The 24,099-nt window shown below is 43.1% G+C and overlaps 1 protein-coding gene across 1 annotated transcript in view; it reads right to left on the bottom strand.

Moving 5' to 3' along the window:
* WDTC1 (WD and tetratricopeptide repeats 1) overlaps positions 1-24,099 on the bottom strand; it is a 33,264-nt gene that overhangs the window by 4,986 nt on the left and 4,179 nt on the right. The window contains exons 2-12 of the mRNA XM_061596547.1: positions 16,016-16,164; positions 14,984-15,067; positions 14,043-14,089; positions 13,305-13,416; positions 10,858-11,045; positions 10,117-10,299; positions 7,703-7,797; positions 7,292-7,407; positions 6,179-6,254; positions 1,528-1,624; positions 803-976 (exon numbers count right to left, since the gene is read on the bottom strand). Coding sequence (XP_061452531.1) covers positions 803-976; positions 1,528-1,624; positions 6,179-6,254; positions 7,292-7,407; positions 7,703-7,797; positions 10,117-10,299; positions 10,858-11,045; positions 13,305-13,416; positions 14,043-14,089; positions 14,984-15,067; positions 16,016-16,144 — 1,301 coding nt within the window. The 5' untranslated portion in view covers positions 16,145-16,164. The remainder of the gene's footprint in view (positions 1-802; positions 977-1,527; positions 1,625-6,178; positions 6,255-7,291; positions 7,408-7,702; positions 7,798-10,116; positions 10,300-10,857; positions 11,046-13,304; positions 13,417-14,042; positions 14,090-14,983; positions 15,068-16,015; positions 16,165-24,099) is intronic.

Genomic DNA, 24,099 nt, shown 5'->3' with positions numbered 1-24,099 from the left:
GGCAACATCTGCCTGGAGATGTCAATGAACTATACTCCCATCATGCCTGGCCGCTGGCCGTGCTTGCTGGGGCTGATGGGAAGTATAGTTCAGCAACATCTAGAGGGCCAAAGGTTCCCTGCACCTGCTCTACAGTGACTGACCATGTCTTTCCAAGAGAGGAGTCTTCCCCAGTCCTACCTGAAGACGCCTGAGCGCAGACCTGGAACCTTTCACATGCAAAGCATGTGCTTTACCATTGAGCGGTGAATGATTCCATGCTTCCCTCCAAACAGAAGCAGAGATGCATCTCTGCTTTCCTTTTACAGTAGCAACAGCCAAGCTATGCTTGGCCCTGATATATGATGCCATCACTTAAAAAAGTTCTCCCAGGAAGGAAAGACAAGAGAGATTATTTCTGTTGGGAGGTGGAACTGGAAGAAGGCACAAACTAAGCCCTTCTACCCAGAAGGAAGCTGATGTAGCTCTTCTGGCTAAAGCAGCCTCCCCTAACCGGGTGCCCTCAAGGTGATGTTGAATTGCAGCTCCCTGACCATTGGCCATGCTGGCTGGGGCCAATAAGAGTCCAACACGTGGACAGCACCGGGTTGGGGAAGGATGGCCTAAAGGGAGAGCCTATGAGTGAATCCACAGGCCAGCAGCTTTAGCAATTGCACTGAGAACCACCTATATGGAGGATGTTATATTAATCTGTTCTGGGATCTAGGAAAGGGCAAGGGCAGCTCCCCTGGCACTATCCTAAGATGGCAAGAAAGAGGCTTGCTTCATCACGCCTCCCACGAAAGTAGTCCCAGTTGCTCACCACTTGCGCTTCATGTAGGCCGCAGCCCTGTTTCCATACAGCATGGCATTGTTGGGGGCTTTCTGGACAGCTTTGCTATAAAGCTGGATGGCTTGAGTCCACTGCTGACAAGCAAAAGCCTCATTGGCTTGCAGCTTAATTTTCTCCAGATAGGGTGGTAGCTCCACTTGTGGGCTGCAGGGGGGGAAAAACAAGGAAAGCTGGAATATGGGAGAGCAGGTCTGAGCCACTGAAACCCTCTTCAGCCTTACTCCCAATCTCCATTGTATTTATCCTCTTGATTTTATACAATTGAAGATATTTTGTTCCAACAAGCTTTCCTGGCTCATCTGCCATAGCTGTCCATTATATATATATTCTGTTGTTTTGTGTATGGTTTTCAAACTTTTTTGTTTTTAATTACATTTTGTACATCACCTTGAGATATATATATGGAAGGCAATTAATAATTGATAACACTCATAACAACTCCCATCAGCCCCAACCAGCACAGCTACGGGGCTGATGGGAATGGTAGTCCAAAACATCTGGAGGGCAACCAGCTGGCAAAGTAAGGGCACAGATTTTAGCCAATCCGATTCTTGCTCTCAGTCTCTTCAAGTAAATCTGCAGAACTTTCTGGACAGTTTGAATTGAAAATACAGGAAAACCTTCCCCTGAATACCTGCACCATCTCTTATCAACCTGGTTAAGCAACAGCTAGTAAGACAAGCATGCCACCTTACCTCATGTGCGCTCGTCCCTCAGACAGCCTGAACCCATTACTGTGGAGATGGATACCATTTGACACTCCATTGGTTGATGTTTTCCCATTCTGCACCTCTTGAGGGTTGGAGAGACAAGCCAGATATAAGTTGCTGATAATATAGAGGTATCTCATGTGCACTTGACCTTTTAAATTTCAGGAACTCATCAACTCATAAGTGTAAAACAAAAACATCTATCGAGGCCACCACCCCTGCATCCAATAATAAAATACTCAGAATTTACATAGCACTTCACATTCACTCTCTCATCCTTAACACGAGTCTGGTAAAGGAAGCTGGTATAACTGAATTGGAGCTGAGGGGTGTGTGGCTGCCAGTAGCTATTCACCATATTTCTTACAGGCACAAGAGTTTAAGCTGGTATTCTCTGGCTTACAGCTCACTCTCTTAACCACTCATTTATTTGAGAGTCAAACGGTTGTCATTGCCTGCTATAATATATTCTGTTTAATATGAAAGCTTGCATCCCCCCCGCCCAATAGTGGTTCAGTCCAGCAGATTTAGATGCGTCCAGCAATAGCAGGAAAAATGGCTAGCCTGATTAGCAGTCGTAACTAGGGTTAGGTCTGTGTTACTGGGCTTTTCTGATTCGCCACACTTGCTTTGGATGAAGTAGAATGAAAGGCTAGCAACTCCACCTCTTTACACAGGAATGTAACAGAAGACAACCCTGCAAGGATATCGCTCCTGTCTGCACTGCAGTTGAAGCAGCAAACACTGGCACAAGTCAGGTCACAGAAGTATGACATAAAACAGAGCCTGCAAGCTGCACATCAGACCTGTATATTCCTGCCAAGAATGCATTGTGGGCCCAGGAGATGAGACTATGAATGTGCCAAGGCCTAGTTTTACAAGTGGCCATCATGTTTTGTTCATACAGAGTATAGACAGCAATTAACTATGTCCAATCACCACTGTGTAATGAAGAGAATGTTGGAATATGTGGTTCAACTTGAACTGGTGGATTGGGTCTCCATGGGGTTAAAAAGGGTAGATAGAGAGGAGACCTCCTGATTTCTAGGCTATACCTAACCTTTGGTCTCCTGCTAACTCCTCCTTCCTGTGTAAACTCTTATTCTTAGGATGCTGACCACATCTTCCAGCTTCTTTTTCTTTCTCTTGAAAGAGAGAGAGAAGACGTCTTCTCTTTGTCTGTCTCTATCCTCACTGCATGAGGGCAAACACTAGGCTTAGTGTTTTCATCTCCAGCTTAGCTAGTTAGCTAGATGTAGAACTCTTTCCTATCAAGTATGTACTTCCAGAATAAAGATAACAAACATGCCTGCAACAGGCTGGAGACCAAGAATAATAAGTAAGAGGAAGTAGTTGAAAGTGTGATGAGAGAGGAATTATTGCCCTTGGTTGATGTAGCTTTTTTTGTCCCAATGCCATCTCTGGTCAAAAAGATTTTGCAGGTTTTTGAAGTAAGAAAATCTGCAACCTACTACAGCAATAGAAGACAGGAAAACAAGGAATACAATTCAGAGACTCTCCCTACTTCTCAAGCAGTTCGCAACTAGCAGCACTGCAGCCTAAACTGGCTCATGAAAAGCTGCCTTCTGATCAGCCGCTATCAGAAGCCCACAGCAGATTAATACCCAACTGGGCCTAAAGCTCTGCAAATAGTTGCATTTACACAGCGAAGGGAAGAGAACAGAACATATTTTCTTAGCATTTAATTAAATATCACAGTGCACATTTCCAACAGGAGTTCAAGTGTCTTCCAAAACCAGCCTTGCTCTGCTAGAGGATTTGCCAGGAATTTGTAATCCACAACAGGACAGAGCCTGCTAGAGTAGCAAAACTCCTGCACTACTTTGTTTTACTCAACAACTTTGTCAGTGGTCCTTCCATGACTCTAGAAATTCTTTGTCATCTCTCATCGTCTTCACATTGATGGCACACAGCATTATTATCTCAGACTAGATCGGGTCTAAAGAGAGTATTGGTTGGTTTGGGAGACTACTGCAGCTACTGTTACTATTTTACTAACCAGTTACTAGTAATTGTGCAAAGAGATGGTTTTCTCAAAAAAGCAAACCAGATCTAGCTGAAAAATAGATGGCCTTTCAGTTGAACAGGCTGATTCTTGTAAGTATCTGGATATTCACTTCCACAGATCTACTAAAGGAGGGTGCATAGGAAGCTTGCAATTACAAGAGCCAAATATTGCTTGAAAATGATTTTACTAAGGGTGGTAAGCTTGTCCTTGCTGCTGTCGAGGTTTTTAAGGCTAAACCAATTTCACAACTTTTATATGGTGTAGCAAGGTGGGTTACAGACCCGCAATCTCTCAATCAAAAGGGTTCAGTCTTTATTTTTGAGATCTATTCTGGGTGCTCCAAAAATATGTACCTGGCCCAGTTCTTAATGTGGACGTGGGCTTATGCTCATTAACAAGCTGGGCTTGGAGTTACACTCTCTGCTATTAGAACTGACTGTATCAGAGAGAACCTGTGGATTCATATGTTCACCTGACACTGAGCGACCCACATATCTCCTCATGGAAAAAAGCTCTGTCATAAAAGATTTCTTTACTTGGCCTTCCTCTGCAGAGTTGTGTAGGCATAACAACTTGCAAGCTGAATTTTGATCAAGCAGAGGAATTTGGATGTTGATAAACAGAGTCTGTTTGCCCTGTCAAATTGTTCCTGCTCCCCTGTAGTTTTAGGATTAAATGTTAGCCCAGCAATGAATGTGCTCTTTATTTAAGTAAGCTAACTGTGCCAAAGGATAGAAGAGCATTTTTTCTGGCTAGGGTCAATGCCATACCCCTCTGTGATGATAGAAGGATGATTTCAAGGTATATTCTGCAACCAGAGGTTTTGTCCATGTGGCTCAGGTGCTGATGGGACTATAGCACATATGCTTTTGTACTGCAATTTTTATAAGGATGCAAGAGCCAGGTTGCTGCACCCCATTCTGGAACAGTTTCCTGGCAGACCTGATGCAGCTATTTTGAAAGTATGCTTAAATTGTGATATTCCTTCTGGTATTTTAATTTTTGCCAAATCTTAAAATGCTGTTATAACAACAAATCATGGAGTATTTGGTTTTGTAATACTTGTTTGATTGTTTGTAATGGCCATTGGATCAACAAACATTTCATTTCACATAAGAATTTGTCGCTAGCCTGTGCCAGCCTTCCGAAGCCATCATCAACCAGGAATGAAGATATGGGCAGACAGCTCCCTCCAGTGGCATGTTCTAGATTACACTTGTTCAGAAATGATGAGTGAGAAGTATAAACCATTAGTTCCCAAACTTCTTTTCCCATGGACCACTTGAAAACTGCCAAGGGTCTTGGTGAACCACTTAATGATTTTTTCCTACCCGTTGTAGAAATTGTAATGTGCTGTCTAGATGCCGTATGATTTCTAATTGTATTTTTATTGCTTCTTTTATTTCTTATATTGTATTACAATTTGAATTCTATAGAATGCAAACTGTAAATGTTCTTCACAGACACACTGCGGACCACCTGAAAGAAGCTCACGGAACACAATTTGAGAACCCCTGGTTTAAAAGGTATATCTGCACTAGCAAAACTAAATGACAAACTAGCTGTTTTGTACAAAATTAACAGTTATAGCTTTCCGCAAGTAATCCTAGGAATTAATAATTCAGTGAGAGTACTGGAAATTCTGTTAAAGAGTTCCTCGACTCCTCTTCCCTGCATGCATGTGTGCGCACACACAAAAAACTCCAGGAAAGGGAGAATGACCATTAAACTAGCTTAAGTTATAGCGCAGATAACACCCTAACATAACACTTCCAACACTCTCCTGTCTTCCAAATCTGAACACACTGACAACTGTATGATGACCTGAAAGCCAGCAATATTGCTTGCAAATGGAAGCAGTACTGTGAAAGAAGCAGCCTCACAGCGCTGTTTCATTAGCTTTATTGATTGCTCAAAGCCACTAAGATGTGCTCATATAGTTCTCTCAGCACCATTCACCCTAAGCTTCTATACGTTATTACAAACATCCTGTTTTATTGCTCTGCAAAGAGGCACTGCACTGGCTACTTACAACTCAATAGAAAAGAGTCTTGTTTTCTACTTGGCATCATCCTCTGCCATTCCATGACTTTTTAAAAAAACCAAGCCACAGCATGAGATACATTATGTGCTCTGGCGTTCGGTTTGGAAATGGGTACCACACCTGAAAGCAGCAGCAGCCAGTTTTGCATGTTTTATTTACATGTTATTAACAAAACCCACATACCAATGTCATGACCATGGCGAAAGCCACAATGGACATTTGGTACTTATTCTCTCTCCCCCCCCCAAAAAAAAGATGCTGCACTTGCGTGGGGGATGTTGCAAAACTCATTAAGTGACTGAGGACTAGTTTATGAGGAGACACTCAAATTACACTGATTTGGAATAAATATAAAGTTTGCTGGGTTGCTGGTGCTCGCCCCTTCCCATCCCAGCCACCATTCCAAAGAAAAGAAAATATTTACAACAATTTTGAAATCTCTGTCCACCACCATGAGGGCTAGAAACTTAGTTGACTATTAAAAAAACCAGGGGGGGACACACATAGAAGGTGACGGCAATGGAGGCCCGCTCTTGACTTCAAAATATGTGTAGTCCACGTACCTCCTGAAGAGTGGCATTTCTTTGGCAGGAGAAAAGTGTATGGCCGCTGCTTATAAGTCAGGTCAAATAAGTAAACCTAGAAATCAAGTGAAGATTAACAGTAAGCCTGCAGACTATACAAGCAAAGTGATGAGGAAGGAATAGAAATATTTGTTTTTTTGCTGATTAACAGCATTTATGCGTCTAGTAGAAAACAACCATGTTCTCCACAAGGTAAAGTAAAACATGGGTTCAGGAAGAAGCAAAAAAACCAAAAGGTCCCTCCCCACCCCCAAAAGATGGTGACTGAGAACTGAATACTTAGTGATGCCCTCCAAAAGAACCATGGACCTCAGAGCTATACCAAGAAGAAAAAGAAAAGCTTATTCTTCATAGAACAAACAAAACTATTCCAGTTCTTGCAAATCTAAAATCAAGCCATCTGTTTGACTCAGGAAACAGGTTTGCCAGGTGAGGGCAAACACAACAGAAAACTTCCTGTATTTGGTACAATAATTTCGTCATCCCTAGAACTACATGCATAAGCCTAAGAATGGTTACATGAAATCAGAATTACCACCAAAATGTGCCCCATGCCGCAATACACACAGTGGGGAGCAGATTAATAAATACAGCATAGAAAGGGATATTATGGAAAACCTTATATGGTTTCATATACAACAGCAGAACTCCTGTTTTAAAAAGCATTCTGAAACTACAAATATGAGTGTGATGGCGACAACTCTCTTCAGCCAGAGATTAAGCTAAGAAAAAGTTCTTTAACAGAGGCACAACTAATGTCAGTCTTTAGTCTCCAAACTCTTTTTCAAAATAATTCCATATAAGAGAAATACATTTTACATTTGGTTTGATTACAGTGTTCTTAGTTTTGCAGTTTTGCAACATTTTTTGCATTGTGGATGGAGGACATTCCTTGCAATGATGACCTTGACGCTTTGATTTTTACCTAGGAAATTTTTTGAGTGACTTTCCAGCCCAACAAAAGATGCTCAAAGCAAAAAAAAGAAAAAGAAAAAAGGAAGGGAAAATAGGAAAATGGGGACAAAAAAAATGGAGTACCAAAACACATGCCCACAAATTTCAAGTGGATCATTCACCTATGATCCTTCTTACCTGCTCCCCTCCCATGTTGACCAAGAGCTCTGTACCATCAGGACTGAAGGTGACATATGTAGCTACCAAAACTCTCAGCCGGTTATTGTAGTCTGGCAATTTCACTGGAAGATGCCCTGCAGATCAAGAAAAACCCAATACAGTCCACCTGTACAACTTAGCAGTCTATTACTATCAACTTTCAAAGAACCTCGCATTTATGCTGGCCTCAATGGCATCCAAGAGCTGTGAGCTAAAGGAGGCATCAACTCATACTACACCATCGGCCACCAAGGAGATCCATGTCTGAGCCACCTATTCCCAGCTCAAATTACTTGCAATCACTTGCATCTTCTTAATAAGCCAGCAAAACCACCCATCTTTCCAAATACAAGCAGACCCCAGATTAGGCGCCATGCACAACAGCCATACCTGCTACGTAGTACTGCGCTGCACCATCTGGGAGGGGTTTCTGCCGGTCACAAAATGTATGTACACCAGCTGTAGGGTTCTGTTTCATTGTTTTTCTAGCCAGAAAAAAGGAAGAGTTTCGTTTTGCTATGGCTGGTTTTCAGGAGGGCAACATTAAACTGCTGGTTTTTCTTGAGAAGAAAAGTGCCAAAGCAGTTATATTGAAAAAGGGGAAACACACAGAAACAGCCGGGGTGGGGTGGGGGTGGGAGAATACTGGCACAGTCTTTGAAGTCTATCCGCTGAAAGGGGTGAGAGTAGACGACTGATAAAACAGGAGGCTGCTGAATCAAGAGTGTGTAGGTGTTATCACGTGGTGTAAATCAGGTATGCAGATGGTACCTTACCACAAGGAATAATTGTTCTTCATGTGCAGAACAAAAAACGTTAAGGTTTCACAATTTTAAAACAGTTTTGTTTACACACTAATGTTGATGAAACACACCACTTTACCAACTTATCTCAGCAAAACAAAGAAATGCAATTTAGATTTAGATTTCAGCAGTGGGGAAAATGAGAGAGCGGAAGGGAGAAAAAGAGCAACCAAATGTAATTACACAAGGTATAGGTTTACATTCAACTAGGAATGATACTTAATAGCAGTTTGCCAACCCAACACCCACAGGTACCATGGCGCCCTTGAAAGCCTTCAAAGTTGCCCCCAGCAGGTAACCCAGAATGAGCTTTCTTTTTTTTTTAAAAAAAAGTCTCTAGCCCTCCTAGAATGAAAGTTATAGAGCAAAATGTGCAGATACCTTTCTAAGTGATTTATGTGAAATGAGCCAGCCTGGTTGCTCCTGACTGTCACTGTTATTAGCTGATGAGTGAAATCAGAGTTGTGGCTGATAAGTGAGTTGTTTGGACATGAGGCAATGGGCATCTCTGGGGTTCCAAAGGTCTGCCATTTTCCCCTCCCTTTAGCGCACTTTGCCTGCTTCTGTCTTTTCTTTTAGGAGTCTCTGTCCTCCCCTTTTCTCTAGCAACCTAGATGCATCTTTCCTATGTTGGATTCACCTGAGATCAGGTTGTGGCTTCCCATTATTTTCTGCAAAAATTACTACACAATAAGTGTTGGTGAATGTTAAAGAATCCCCCTCCCCACAAAAGGCAAGAGCAAAAACTTTGAAAAGAGGTTTAGGTATGTCTCCTGTTTTGCAGGAATTAAAAGACCAGTGACTTATTAAGAATTCACAGTATAGTCAACAGTGTATAGTTAACGTACAGTACAATGTTATACATTTCTATTCAGGTTCCAGGTAAGTGGGTACAGGATGGCAGACTAGGGTTTGGTTTAGAGTTGGAATTGGGGGGAAAACAGGGTTCTTGTGCCTTCAACAGTTGTATGGCAGGCAGAAATTCAATAGGTCAAGGTTTTTCCAGTATGAAAATACAATTATGTGAAAAGCTTCACCTTGACTACTCTCTCATTTTGTGTTATGCCACACCTCCATGGCAGCCATTTTGTGACTGGTACCCCCACAGCACTCTCTCAAAATTTGAGATGTGCCCTCTAGTCCAAAAAGGTTGGCGATCCCTGCTTAATAGCTTCCAGCACATACAAGTGCTATCCTGCAAGAGTTACTATGTGATTTTATTGTATTTCTTGTGTTCACCGCCCAGAGAGCTGTTGCTAGTCGGGCGGTATAAAAGTCTAATAAATAAAATAAATAAATAAATAAATATCTCAGGATCATACCACTGATAAACAATTCTTTAGCATTCCAGTGTGGCCTTTTCAATGATAGCAGATAAAAATCAAGATGCACCCCTTCATCTCAAAACTGGTCCCCACCACTTCCACCTACATGGTCATTCTGTGCATGTACAGACATGCATGTATTCGTCACCTTTATTAGCCATACCACATAGGAGAGGAAGTAAGGTATCTCTAATAAAAGGGTATGCTACGATACATAATTTAGTTTTTTAAAAGCTGTTATGGATCTCTCTCTTTTGCTGCAACAAACGTGAATACTTTTCTAGCATCTATCCTGCTACAACAATCACATACATCCTTCCATAGTTGGAGGATTGCTAAGGTCTGGATAACAGGACTAACTCACAGGATCCTGGATGCCCTGTCAGGTCAGAGTGCATGATGGCTGCCTTTACAGTGAAGCAGTCAACTGCTCTGTCTTGTGGCTGGGTTCACTCTATGGTTAAACGTATATAAAATGTTGGCCTGGAAACGTTCCACAGTGACACGATGGTTAGTTTTGCTGCAGCAGACCAATGCAGCTATCCCCCTATGTAACTTGTAGTGTACTCTCAGTCTGCTGCCCCCTCTACAGTCCATGCAAATTGGCACAAGTCTTTCTTTCCCTTTCACATGAAGATTTAAACCCAACTAAGTTACCAGCATTAGCTCCCATTACCTGTGATTGTGGATCATGCGTATATCATAGATGCGTACAAAGGGCCCGCTGGCACCTACTGCTAGGTAGTTATTGTCCTGGGGGTTGACAGTGAGACATTTTGCCTCCACAAGCTGTCCACAGTATTCTGTCAGATCAATCAGGACTTCTGAGTGTTTGCTGTTCTCTCGCAGGTCGTACTGTCTACAAAAATAAAAAAGGAAGGAATGAAAGTGTGGTAACAGGAATACACAGGACAGAAGCCACCACTGGCTACCATCACACACTAAGACATCACGGAAAAGTAGAGAATTAAGGCACCAGTGCTTTGCTGATTTACTTCTTTCTTAAAATCCTGGGTTTTGTTTAGGTGGGTTCTCTCTGATGTAGTCTGAAGGCTCAGTGGTAGAGCATATGCTTTTGCATGCAAAAGGTCACTGGTTCAATTCCTGACATTTCCAGTTAAACGTTTCGAGCAGCAGGCCTATGTAAGATCTCTGCCAAAGACCACATAGAGTTGCTGCTAGTCATGGCAGACAATACTGAGTTTAATGGACCAATGACAAACACAGCGTAAGGCAGTATTATATCTATTCTACAAACTGATATTGGTTTAACTGTTCTGGCTATCACCCCACCCTAGAATTTCAGTAATACCAAACAGAGAATTCTTTGCATCCTCACAAAATCCACAGTCCTCAAAGGGCCATGGCTGGAAGAGTTAAAGCAGCTGTTGCTCTTCAGGTAAGAAAGCACTTGTACCTAATCAGCCCATCCTCAGCTGCGCTCCAGAAGGTGTTGGGCCACATAGGAGCTGTGGCAATACGCTTGACTCTGTTTTTGTGATCCCCAAACATATGGATGGTTTCTTTAACAGTCAAGTCGTGGACATGCACCTTGGAATCAGCAGCCCCGGTGATAAGTATCCGATCCTCTGCATGGGGTAAGAACTGTGGAAAAAACAAAGCAAAATCTTCAAAGTGCTGATCTCCCAACAGTGAGAACACCTTCCCCTCACATCAGACAAGCAGGTATTCAGTTGGCTGCTTGGGAAGGTGCCACTGAGTAGCCAATTCGATGGATTTATTGCTGAGCGCTCCCTACCTGCAGTAAAGTTTCAAAAAATTAAATCTAAGAGTCCTTTTAGGAGCTGTAAAGAAGGAAACCCAACCCCTGTGTGCAGATGTTTGCAAGGTACATAATACAGAACATATGGGAAAGGGAGGATAATTATACCAGCTGGACCAATCTACCCACATAGGATGCCTGCTCTGCTGCCATCTGTCATTTGACAAGGTTTGCACAGGACTCACCAATACCAATAGGGTTGCATCCAACTATGTTCTACTCAGAGTAGACCCATGGACCTACATTAGTCACATCCATTAATTTCAACAGGTCTACTCCACGTATGACTAACACTGGATAAAACCTATAGGTCCTATCTGCACAATATTGCATAGTTTTTAAGCACATTAGGCTCTGTAGAAAGGCCTGTATGTTAAAGTTAAGTTCCATGTGCAAATGACAGGCAGGACTGGTGTAACCTGAATCCATCACAATAGGTACATCCCAAATGTCTGCACAGGGCTTCAGAATGTATAAAGACAAATGAGACTAGCTTTCTGGATTGTGGAATTAATTTGAAAAACAGTTTGTAAGAGCAGCCATTGAAATAACTCAGTACAGAGGATGTGCAAAGACCAGAAAGCAAACTATTTCTTAGAGCAGGGCTGGGGAACCTGTGATCCAGCTGATGTAGCTGGACGACATTCCCCAACATGCTCAACTATGGGTCATGCTGGCTGGGGCTGATAGGGGCTGGAGTCCAACAACCTCCCGAGGGCCACAGGTTCCCCTGCCTTAGAGATACAACCTGATACAGCAAGAAAGATCCACATGTGTATATGTATGTGTTGAGATATTACAATCTGATCTGGCACCCAATGAGCTTGATGAATGCATATGAGGATGTACACCTCCATAGAGGACTTGCTAGTTGCACACTTGAGCTGGACTGGGACTATGATATGCTTACTGTTGGTTACTTTGCCTGTCCTACTTAGCAGCCTGATGCTGAAATATAAATGAACAGAAATGGAAGATTGAGCTATCAAAATTGTGATGGACAAGGACAAAGGAAAGCCATCAGACAACTATGCTTGCACAGCCCATAGCATCATGATGAATAGCAGCATTACAGAAAAGTGCGATGAATTATTTAAGAAGCAGTGCACAATCCCAACTCATTTACCCACAGATTTGCAGCTGTCACACACCATTCAGTTCCTCCAGAAGTGCATCACAACTTGAAGCTTGCGCTTGCTTGCATTATTATCGTTGGTGGAGTCAAGATACATCTGGCAACACTTTATTCTTCTTTACAGCTGGCAGAGTGTCTGTACGTTCATTCTGATGTTAGCAAGAGAGTCACACAAATGCAAGCTTCATTTTTCAGTCTGTGCAGCCATTCTTTCCTCTTTAGCTTTGACTGAATGTGGGCTGGATGAACCAGTCACATGAGCCGGCCACCACAAACACAGGAGCCAGTGTGCAGGCAATGAGCTGGGTGAGAAAACCCATGCAGATCATTATGCACATACCAGAGGTTTGTGCTCAGGACAGCCAATTCACACCACGGGTACATTTGAGTAGAGAGTGAGGGAACTGCATTACAGAACACCTGAAATCAGTCCAGTCTGCAGCTTTGTGAAAATGGTCTAAGCAGAGACAATCCTAAGGAGTTCAAGTGCTATTACTGGCAGCACAGATATCTTTGGTCCACTGGGACCAATCGACTGGGACATTCTCCTGCATGTCTTTGAAATGGGTAAGACTTGTGCAAGAGAATGGTTGGTTAGTGGCAAGGGATCCCATTTGGATTATCCACCTCAAAATGCCTGAGCTGAGGAACTGCACAGCGGATTTGCTACAGTGTTGTCTAGTCTGAATCCCAATCCTAAGGAATAAAAGACTGAGTTCTCCTGAGTTGTCATAATTCCCTCTATTTCCAGTGTCCAGACTGGGAGTGCCATTGCTTATGTAGCCAGAACTAGACCAGTTGTGCAGAAGAGGCTTAGAGGAACGCCAAGGTTTGCAGAAGAACAAAATTAAAAAACCCTAAAGGGCCATGGAATGTTAAATGATTGTTCGTGGCAGGAATCCTGAAGAGCAGCATCTTTTCACCACCTTGTCCAAAGCCCACTTACCTTGACTGAGAATATGTTTGCCGTGTGTCCTGTATGCATGGAGAGGAGTTTCTTATGGTGTAGGGGATCCCACACAATTGTGTGCTGGTCATCGGAGCCAGAGGCCAGCAAACTAAAGTAAAATGGAAACAAAGCATTACAAGCTTAAATGCGCTGACAATCTACAAAAACTGCTCTGATTTCATATGTTTTCCCACATCCATTGCAATTAGACCTCAGCTGCAAGTGCAGCTTGGGACACTCTGGAATCTATGTAGGTTTGCAGAGAACAGCAAGGAATAAAAAGAAGACTCCACTATCTGCAGGATAATTGAGATAAACTGGACAAGACAAGGGCAATCATCAGCTGATTTGTGGAGGGTGCCACACATCTCCAGCTAATGCTTGTGGATAGAAATTGTCCCCTTGGCCAAATAAGCTTTCCAAAGCCATTTAATGAGTTTCCTATTCTTCCTTAAGATACCTGCGTGTCAAGCCCTGGGAACGTAAGACAGTGATTCTAACTTTACAGCTTCTCATGTCAAACATGATCCATAGGTTTTATTTCAGCAAGTCTCCAAGCTATGCTGTGCAGCCTGAATTTATGTGGTCTACAGTATGTTCAGCATAACTCTTATCTTCCAGTGTTTAATCCAGAGATGAGGAATCTGTGAACCTCCATATTCTTAATTGCTGATTTAATCCTTTCTGAGTGTCATGACATCCTATTGCATGAAATAAAAGATAAAATATACTTACTTTCCCTTTTCATTCCATTCCAGACAGTTGACGCAGCCAGTGTGACCCTAAACAAAGATGATGAAAAGAATTATACAAATCTGAGATTAACAGTATCCCAAGATGATATTGTTGAAATTCCGCTATTTGGATACATCTAATTTACCTTGCAGTTTTAAGCTTCTCAGACCATCTTCTGAATTTGGGAGTCCCATGTCACTCCCATTTCCTAGTTTTAACATGTCTACTTGTACATACTTCTTGAGTAAATTTCCCCCCGTTACAACTCTGGTAACAGCGTAACTTGCAGGAAGTGCAAAGCAGTTTCCACTTATACTCCATTTTCAAATTTTCAAACTTTTTTCCCCATGGACTACTTGAAAATAACAGACTTAAGGTGGTCATGTTAAAAAACACGATGAATGGAGGGGAAGGACCATTTGAAAGAAGTATGATCATAGTGCACCATTCTACTGAACTCAGCCTTCTAAGTAACCTCACATAGGACCAGGCTGATACCCACATGATATTGACACTTCAGATATAGGGCTGAGATCTTGCATATTACACACACTTAAGTAGGTGATTAATTCTTTTAGACAAAGATCTAACTCTTGCAAGGGGGCTTTTCAAGTAGACCAGGGATGAGCAACCTGTAGCCCTTCAGGCATTGTTGAATTCCAGCTCCCATCACCCCAGCCAGCATGGCTAATGACAGCTGCAGTTCAGCAGTATCTGGCATACACAAGGTTGCCTATCCCTGAAACAGACTAAAAAGTGTGGCATTTTAAGGAGATCACAAATCCATATGGTTCTTCGCCAACATAAAACATTGCAAAAAAGTTCAAAACATGCAACACACCAACTCTTGAGGGAAACTGGATTTGTGTTAGCATCCAGATGTTCTGCAGTTGTTACTGTAAGAGAGCTGTATTTCAGTACTACCAGCTCTGGCAACTTACCTGCAGCTCTGCCTCCAAGCCCAGGCGCTGGATGAACGGGTCAGTAACGTGATAGTGTCGTTCAAAGCTGAGGGCGCCCTTCTCCTACAAAGAGCAAATAGACACCACAACGTATTATGTTAGGAGTTCCAAATCCTACTCTAAACGGGTACAAGCCACAGTGCAAGCCTGAAGATCATTCACTCAGGCCCTTTTCCAAGTGCCTCCACAATCTGGGGAATGGAGAGTGGTTGTGAAGGAGTGGGGCTTTTCAAATATGGCACTCCTGCTGTGGAATGATCAGAAGCCCCCTGCTTCTCCTCCCTGCTATTGCTACCAGCATTCCCATGCTTTGAGATCTTCTGAGGAGCCTCTTCTCCATGTTCCACAATTAGAAGCTCCTCATGAGGTGATGCAGGAGGCATGGATGGCCAGGACACTGATGGACTTCTGGCACATAGTGAAGACATTTGTTTTTGGTGTCAGGTTAAAATTCATTCATTTGCCCAGACATTTTAAGTGAATATTTGTTTTCAGCCTGCTCTGTTTTTACCTGTCTTTGTTAGTTTTGAATGATGTGATTATTTTATTTACCTTCTGTATTCCACCCTGGTTATCCATAATAGATGAAGGGTGGACTATAAAATATAATAAATAAATACCTGTTCACTGCCTTCTCCAAGTGGGCAAGCAGTGACGAGAGCAATGAGACAGAGCATGATCTCTCTTCCTCTTTCAGCAGCTGTGCCAATTGGGCCCAGAGGGAGAGGGCAAGCAAATGAGCACTGGCAAGGCAGGACTGACCCTACCACTCAGCAAGGGGAGCCCCAAGAGGGAATTCTACCTAACTGCTACCCTCCAGAAGAACCCAGAGCCAGCACTGGTGACATCCAAACCATGCTTTGGCCATGACATCTGACCTGAGCTTATCAGGTAAAACATAACAGTACGTTTTCTAGGAGAAACCCAAACTTCTCCAACCATAGCCTTTTAAGTGCCATTGGCCTCCTCTTCCCTCCCCAGCCCAACACAACCCTTTAGGACAAGATGTACCTTGAGCTGCCTGTGGATGAGGTCTCTAGTAATGTTTGCTTTTGCCATCTTCTCACAATAGGGCCAACAAAAGCAAGCTAATGGAGGCGTTGCTGTGCATCCAAGCATTCCAGTAGAGTTCATGTCCATGGAGAAGGCATTGAAATTACCTGTGGTCAAATAGGAGTGGGCAGTGGGTGGGAAAGGATTTTAATTATTATACAGAAAATTATGCAGGGTTTCTAGCAGAAAGGAATCCCTACTGTTAATATTCTCAAGATGTTTATAAATCATCTCCTCCAAGCATATGACCTGTAAATTACATTTCTTGCATATACCTATAAATACATCCCTGCTCCTAGCAAGACGCCCAGCTGCCTCCCTAAAGTTCCGGCTTTAATTCTTAGCAATAGCCAAGGCAGCCTCATGGCTTTCAAAAACCAGCCTGATCTCATTACTTCTGCGCAAAGTTAGGCAAATAGGCCCCTGTTGCAACCTGGCACAGAATGAGTTTAGGGAGGCAACTTCTCCTTAAATTATTTCATTCACTCCAGTCAATCATTAAACTGGGCCTAAAAAGAGGAGTGCTAGTTAGAGCCCCCCCTCACCCCACAGATCCTCCAATACATGCAGCAGATTCTACAGTACAGTTAAAACATAGGTTCCATGGTTTTATCAAGAGGAGAAGCTTCAGGGTTGGGTTTTTGTTTTGTTTTTACAAAAAGCAAAGAGTAACCCAGAACGGTTCTAAGTTCTCAGCTACCACACACACACAAAAGTAATGCAACAGTAAATTTCAACGCTTGACCATCACCCTCTTAATGATAGTTTGACATATGACATCACTCTTCAAGTACTTGAAAAGTTGTCACACACAGGAGGGCCTGGATCTCCTCTTGACCATCCTAAAGTGCAGGACATAGAACTACAGACTCAAGTTACAGGAAGCCAGATTTTGGCTGAGCCCTTCCAACTCTACTATTCTATGATTCTATGGCACAGAACTGAATTTTCAAGTTCAGCCAAACAAGCCTGAAGAAAAGTTGAAAAAATTGAGAGGCTGATAGACACAATGTTAAAGCATAGTTTGTTTTGAGAATGAGCCTATGTGCACCTCAAGTTCTGGCACTCCCCTCTCCCACTCCAGTGCTGCCACAATTTCTGGTTTGGATTAACAACACTTTGCCATGCCATCCAAACCCAGATAAACTGTAGCTGAGTTTAACCATAGTCAGTGAAAACAAGCCAAACAAAAATCATAGCTTAGGATTGTTTCAATGAATCATGGTCAAGATTAATCACAGTTTAGGGTCCATCGATACACTAAACTGCAGTTTAAATCTAAAGTGGAAGTAAAACCTTCGGAACTGTGCCTGAGTAGGTATGTGGATGGCACACGAGCCCTGGAGGAGGATAGTTCTGTGCTTGTGATAGTAAGCTATGATTAAGTATTATGTTTGAACTCAGCCAAAATCTAAACCTTAGCCTACACAGAAAGTAACACAAGTCTAGCTCAAATCTGCTGTGTGTTTTTATTTGTTTCAGTTGAAAAAATACTGATCTCCAAATTCTAGTAAACAGCAGTTAAGTACAATTTTGCCGTATGCAGGATTATGCAGATATTATTTAAATCAAATTCAAAATTGTTTTGAATTTATTAGGCACAGATATCCTTCAGCATCAACAGGCATACTAACCATTTGAGAAATATCCTTTAAGGCATTCTGACTACAACAAAGAAAAAAGGAGAATAGTAAAGGGGGGAGGAGGAAAGATGGAGAGAGCAGGAAGTTGGTAGGAAGGAGAAATAGGGACGCATGAGGAGAGCATGAGCTAATGGTCCTCCTCCCTCACGCCACTAGAAACCCCTCCACCAATATAGTTTTCTAGTCTCAGAGCAATCAGCAAATGGCATCTTTCCCTTGATAAGCTTCTTCACCAACCATAAGGGCTGGAGAATCTCACTTTAAAAACAAAAGCTGTGGGAACCCACTTCCAAGTGCTGAAAATTACCATCTGCCATCTAATCCTAGCTATTATGTCCAGCTGGTTAAGTTCTGTTCCACATTCCACCCTTGACAGCAGTAAAGTGTGTTAGAGCACTGAGAGTAGAGCCTTTTCAGTAGAGGCCCCCATCCTATGGAACTCCCTGCTGACAGAGATTTATCCCATACGCTGATCTGGTTCAGACATAATGCTAAACTAAGACTTCATTTAGCTTTATGGGAATGAACTTAGGTGAGCCTCGGGGTAATGAAGTAACTCTCTCTCCTTTTTTCCTCCAGCATGGCCACAAGGAGACTGGAAATTTCCCCTTCCGTTTTCAACGAATCTCAGTTTAACATTACATCCTAACCCTAAATTTTGGTTGAACTTGGTTTCAAGAAGTCATAGTTAAAACACTAGTTTGTCTGGATATGGGCATAATGATAAATTTTGATTAATGAAAAACAGAAGCAAACGTCAATTTCCTCCTCCTAGGGCTGCACAAGAGAAGGGCTGTGGAAAGAACCTTATGAGCCCAAGACTAGTTTACTAAGACAAAGTTTAGCGTTATTTCTAAAGGAGGCCATTGCGTGTCTTCCACTGCTAGGTGAAAAAAAACCCAACTTTCCTACCAGGGGCTCAATAGGGAAGAGCCATAGTTAGCACTCAGTCGGCATGCAGAAGGTCCCAGTTTCAATCCCTGGCATCTCCAAGTGGGATGTGGAAGAACTCCTGCCTGAAACTCTACAAAGTTGCTGCCAGTCAACGTAGACGATACTGAGCTAGATTAACGAATGGTCTAATTCAGAACAAGGCAGCTTCCTATGTTTTTGACTGGTTTTAAATGAACCACTGCTGTTATTCATTTTTCCTTCTATGGCTTTTACAGTTTCTTATTTATACAGGGCCTTTTTTTGCACACCACACACAAAGTATTTTATCATACAGAGGACCCTAACAAATGTTATAAAAATAGAATGAAGTACCCAAACATGAAAATCCCAAGTACCTGGTTGACTGGAACCACAGAAACTTGACACAGGAACCCAAACATTCAGTCTGTTTTCAGTCTTATGCAATGGCGGCTCCTAAAATATTTCATTTATGACATCAAAACCCAGACTATCATTCCAACCTTACAGAGAAGCTTTACAGTTTGTACACAGCCATCAGATACTCTGAAGAAAGTAACTGAAGCAGAGACAAATATTTATTTGAAATATCAGATAGGGGGGTAATTAACTTTTTTGGGCCCGAGGGCCATGTTAACACATTGCAACTGCTCTGGGGCTGCATGCCAAATTGGGTGGGGTCAAATTTTAAATAGGGCTGCATTGGTAGAGACAAGTAGAGAATCAGCCCTCAAACCCTCTTTAGAAGGCAATTTGCTCAAAAGTCTCCTTGTCAGAAACGGGCAGACTCTCATCCTCCATCTCAGCAGTAAGAGATGTCTCTTCTCTCTCCAGTGACTAGAGTAGGCCTTCACTTGCTGCCTTTCCCTTATATTTAGTTCTCTTCGTCTCTTTCTTCATACACACACACATATTTCTTGCTAGGCTGTGTTCACAATCTAGTGCAGAGGCAGAACACAGTGGGAAGGGGGAAGCAGTAATGGAGAATGGGGAGAGAGACACATACACCCCCCCAGTAGTGCTGCTTGACAAGAAGGAGCTGCCAAGCAAGCCTGGAGAGCAGGTAAAGCTGTGATGGAGCTACAAGGAGCCCCTCTTGCTTGCTCACTTGCAGGTGGGGGGGAGGGAGGAGAACACGTGCCAGAGTGGTGTTGGTGACCTGGAGGGGCAAAGTAAACCTACAGGGCACATTGAGGCAATGGCTCCCAATGGCTTTCCTTGCCAGGTGAAGGAAACTTGCTCCTACCTTCCTGCCTTCTTGGCCAGGAGCCTTTTGAAGGCTACTGTGGCTTTGTCCTAGCCAGCCATAACCATGGCTTCATATTCCTGTTGGCTGGGAAGGGGAGAGAGGCCTGTTCTTGTCATGATTGAGTGCTGCCGCCTCTTGCCATTGATCTAATGCAGTTTCTCCTGACTGGGGGATTGTCTGGCCCAGTGATTCGCCTCTCAGCACTCAGGAAGGCAGACGAAGAGACTGGGTGGACCTCCATGCACCTGCAGCACGCTTGAGAATTAAAAAAAAATATACTTTTGCACTGCTACTGTAAATGTCCCTCTTCCCATGAAACATGTGACACAACACCACAGAAGGGGGCATTGCAGCAGAATGGTTTGTAAGAAATACCCCCCAAAAGCCAATGGGGGGGGTCTTGGAAGCCACTCACATACACAAACACACAAAAAAAGCCTTTTTCAGGAGAAGTCATGTCCAGTCTGCGGGCCACAATAGATGACCGATTTCTCTAGCTACTACAGAAACAAAATCAGGACCAGGGAGGAGAGGTATATCCTGGAACAGGTATCAGTCAGTGCACAATTTACATGTTTGTGTGATACCCACTGTGATTCTGAATCAAGTACTACAATTATTATGGGCTGGATACTAGGGACCAGGGACTCGCAAGTCACTTATTTGCATTACGACATTCGTAGTTGGCATTTCCTCTAGGGCGCTTAGGAACAGAATATATGCATATCAGCTCTGCAGTGCTTCAGTGGGACAGGCTGGACTGAGAGATAGTGACTAGCCCAAGTCCAGATCTCTAGCCACTAGACCACACTGCCTGGTCATCCTAGGTGCTGGGATCCAGCTCCTGGCTTCAGAAGGTGCCATCCTGCACCTACTTCTGGAATGTTTTGGGCAAACAATATGCAAGTAAGTAGCCTTGCTCAGTGTCCTTGTGTCTGTACAAACAGATATTCAATTTATCTGTTTCTTTGTGTGCATAAACTCTCAGCTCAAAATGTATGCAGAAGCTTAGCAACCAGCTCTGCTAGGACACCAGGCATCAGCTTTGTAGTACCATCTCCAATGCACCCTTTTTTTTACCAAGAAAGTTTAACACCCTTTGTCACACACTTTTTAAAGAAAAACACTTCCAAAAACCATTTTCGCCTTCTACATTCATACTAGTACAATGTAGAGAAAGGTAGAGACACAAGCGTGCCCTTAAAATAACACAGTATTCAAAAGCACTGCTTAGTGCCTAACCTTCTCTGGACTGCACATATGGACACCTAAAGAAGCCATCACTCAACAACATTAGCACACGTACTAATTTCACCTACTCAATCTACTTTCCTATCAAAGGAGTTATTGCATCCCAAAATTCTTTGAGATACACCAGAAAAGGATGACAACGTAAATGGGAAGAGATCCTAAAGGTGGGGTGGGAAAAAGTAGAAAAGAGAAGCAGGAGCAGATCAGCAAGTGAGGAAACAAAGCTAGTAATCCTAAACAGCCCCACTTTGCATTTTTTGACACAGGCAGGACATTCCATACATCTCCCACTCCTAGAGCTATGTGAATTTCACAATATTGCGCAAGCAACTACGAGCCCCGATGGCTATGTTTTACCTCCACTGTTGGGGGCAATATGCTTCTGAATCCACAGGAGTGGAGAGTGCTCTTGTCCTTAGGGCCTGCTTGCAGGCTTCCCATAGGCATCTGTCACTGTGAGTACAGGATGCTGGACTAGATAGGCTTTTGGTATGGTTCTTCTTATTTTCTTAAGTGCACAAAACAAAGGATTCTGTATAAAGTACAGAATCCAGCACTCTGCAAAAAAAAAATTTTCAGCACAAGCCTAGCTCTGGGTTCTGCTATGATATATCTGGACAGTGCCTACAGACATCCCCAGAACATAAGAGCAGCCCTGCTGGATCAGATGAAACATCCGTCTATTCCAGCATCTGTTTCCCACTGTGGTGAACCAGGTGCCTCTGGGAAGTCCATAAGCAGGTTATGAGTGTTAACAACCCTTTCCTGCGAGCCTCACCCCCCTCAGCACCTGGTATTTGGAAGCTGCCGCTGAACCTGGAGGTTCTATTTAGCTAGTATGGCTAGTAGCCATTGACAACATGTCCTTCATAAATTTGCCCTTTTCCAAATCCCATTTTAAAGCCCCATGGCTACCACCACATCTTGTGGCCCAGTTTCTACATCAACTTCTTCCCAGTTCCCACCACTTCCCATCACAATACCTGCTAGCCCTGCCACTAGGAGCTCTCCTTCAGCACAGCTGCTATGACCACTCCTCTCTTCCCTCTGGCACCTGAACCCATCAGTTACATTAGGACATAAGAAGAGCCCTCAAATCAATGGCCCATCTAATTCAGCATCCTGCTTTCTGCAGTGGCCAACCAGATGCTCCCAGGAACAAGAAGCCAAGAAGCCGAGAATGAAGGCAACAGCCCCGCCTCCCACTTTTGCTCCCTAGCAACCTGTATTCAGTGGCATGTGGTCTCTGAACCTTGAGGTTTTATATTGCTATGACAGCCTTATCCTCCATGAATCTGTCTAAAGGTAAAGGTGTCCCCGCACTTGTAGTGCGAGTCGTTTCCGACTCTTAGGGTGACATCTTGCAACGTTTACTAGGCAGACCGTATATATGGGGTGGGATTGCCAGTTCCTTCCCCGGCCTTTACCCCCCAGCATATGCCGGGTACTCATTTTACTGACCACGGATGGATGGAAGGCTGAGTGGACCTCGACCCCTTTTACTGGAGATTCGACTTCCTCCTTCCGTTGGAATCGAACACCGGCCGTGAGCAGAGCTTCGGCTGCGTTACCGCTGCTTACCGCTCTGCACCATGGAGGATCTTAATGAATCTGTCTAACCCCCTCTAAGCTGGGAATATCACCTCAAAGTAGCAAATTCCATAAATTAGTTCCACAAGCAGCAAGGTCAAAAATATTTCCAGGGGCCTGGGGCACAGGACTTCTGTGCCCTACAAAACTCTTTGGCCTTCCACATGAGAAGTAGAGACAAAATTTGCTTGTATCTGCTAAATTTGAATTGCTTATACAGATCACAGGTTTCCTTGGCATAGAAAGGTGCTCCTGCATCCAGCTTTGTAAGTGGAGGCCCAAGTGATCTCTGTGGCTACGAGTGCCTTCCACCAGTTTTGGCTGCTGCAACAGCAAAGGCTGTTCCTCAGCTGGGATAGCTTGACCACTGCTGTCAAGGCATTGGTAGCTTCAAGATTGGATTTACTGCAGTCCATGCTATTTGAGGCGGCCCTTGTGGTTGGTTAGGAAACTGCAGTTAGTGCAGAACGATGACCACAACTGGTGACACGAGTGAGATCCTGTTAGCATATTACAGCTCTGCTTAAATACCTGCATGGGCTGCTGAATTGCCAGCTGACCAAGCTCAAGATTTTACTATCAGTATATAAAGCACTTCTCAGCTTGGAATCAGTTTACTTCAGGGATCACCTTGCCCCATATGTGCCTACTCAACTGCTTCAATCTGTATCACTTGTACTTTTATGAATGCTATATAATATTGGTTCCACGTCCGCGAGGAGTTGGCCTTCTAGAATGGTAGCATCTATGCTTTGGAACTCCCTGCCAATTAACATTAGACAGGCACCTTGCTTATACTGTTTTAAAACTTGCTAATTTTTTTTTTAGTTCAGCAAGCTTGTCCAGACATATATGTTAGGTATGTATAACGGTTTTTGAATTCTGCTGATTTTGATATATTACTAATATTTTCTTTACTATTTTATGTACATTGCTTATAAGATTTTCTGATTAATCATCAAGCATCTCGGGTCCTATAATCAGCATGCAAGGCCTTACTGATGGTGGTGCTGCTCAGTTGCTGCTGTCCTGTGACAAGGCCTTCTCACTGGTGGTTCCCTGTTTGTGGAATGCCCTCCGTGATAAGGTACATCTGTCTCCCTCATTATTAATTTCCAGGAGGAATTTAAAAACATTCCAGTTTACCCAGGCATTTGGCAGCTGAAAGATATTGTTCATGGCAACTTTGAAATTATTAGCTGTAAGAGAGTATGTGATTGTTTTTAAAAAGTTTTAGACGTTTAAACATACAATTGGTTTTAGACATGTAAGTGTTTTAAATATTTTTTTTATTTTTAACTTGATTGTGTTGTCACGGATGTGCTTGGCTCCCTTGACTTCTTTGGGAGGAAGGGTGGGACATAAATTAAATAAACAAATAGAAAATATCTAAATAA

Source organism: Rhineura floridana, chromosome 15, assembly GCF_030035675.1.
Source record: "Rhineura floridana isolate rRhiFlo1 chromosome 15, rRhiFlo1.hap2, whole genome shotgun sequence".
NCBI classification, from domain to species: Eukaryota; Metazoa; Chordata; class Lepidosauria; order Squamata; family Rhineuridae; genus Rhineura; species Rhineura floridana.
The sequence above is the reverse complement of the archived record's forward strand: the minus strand, read 5'-3'. Positions and strand labels throughout refer to the sequence as shown.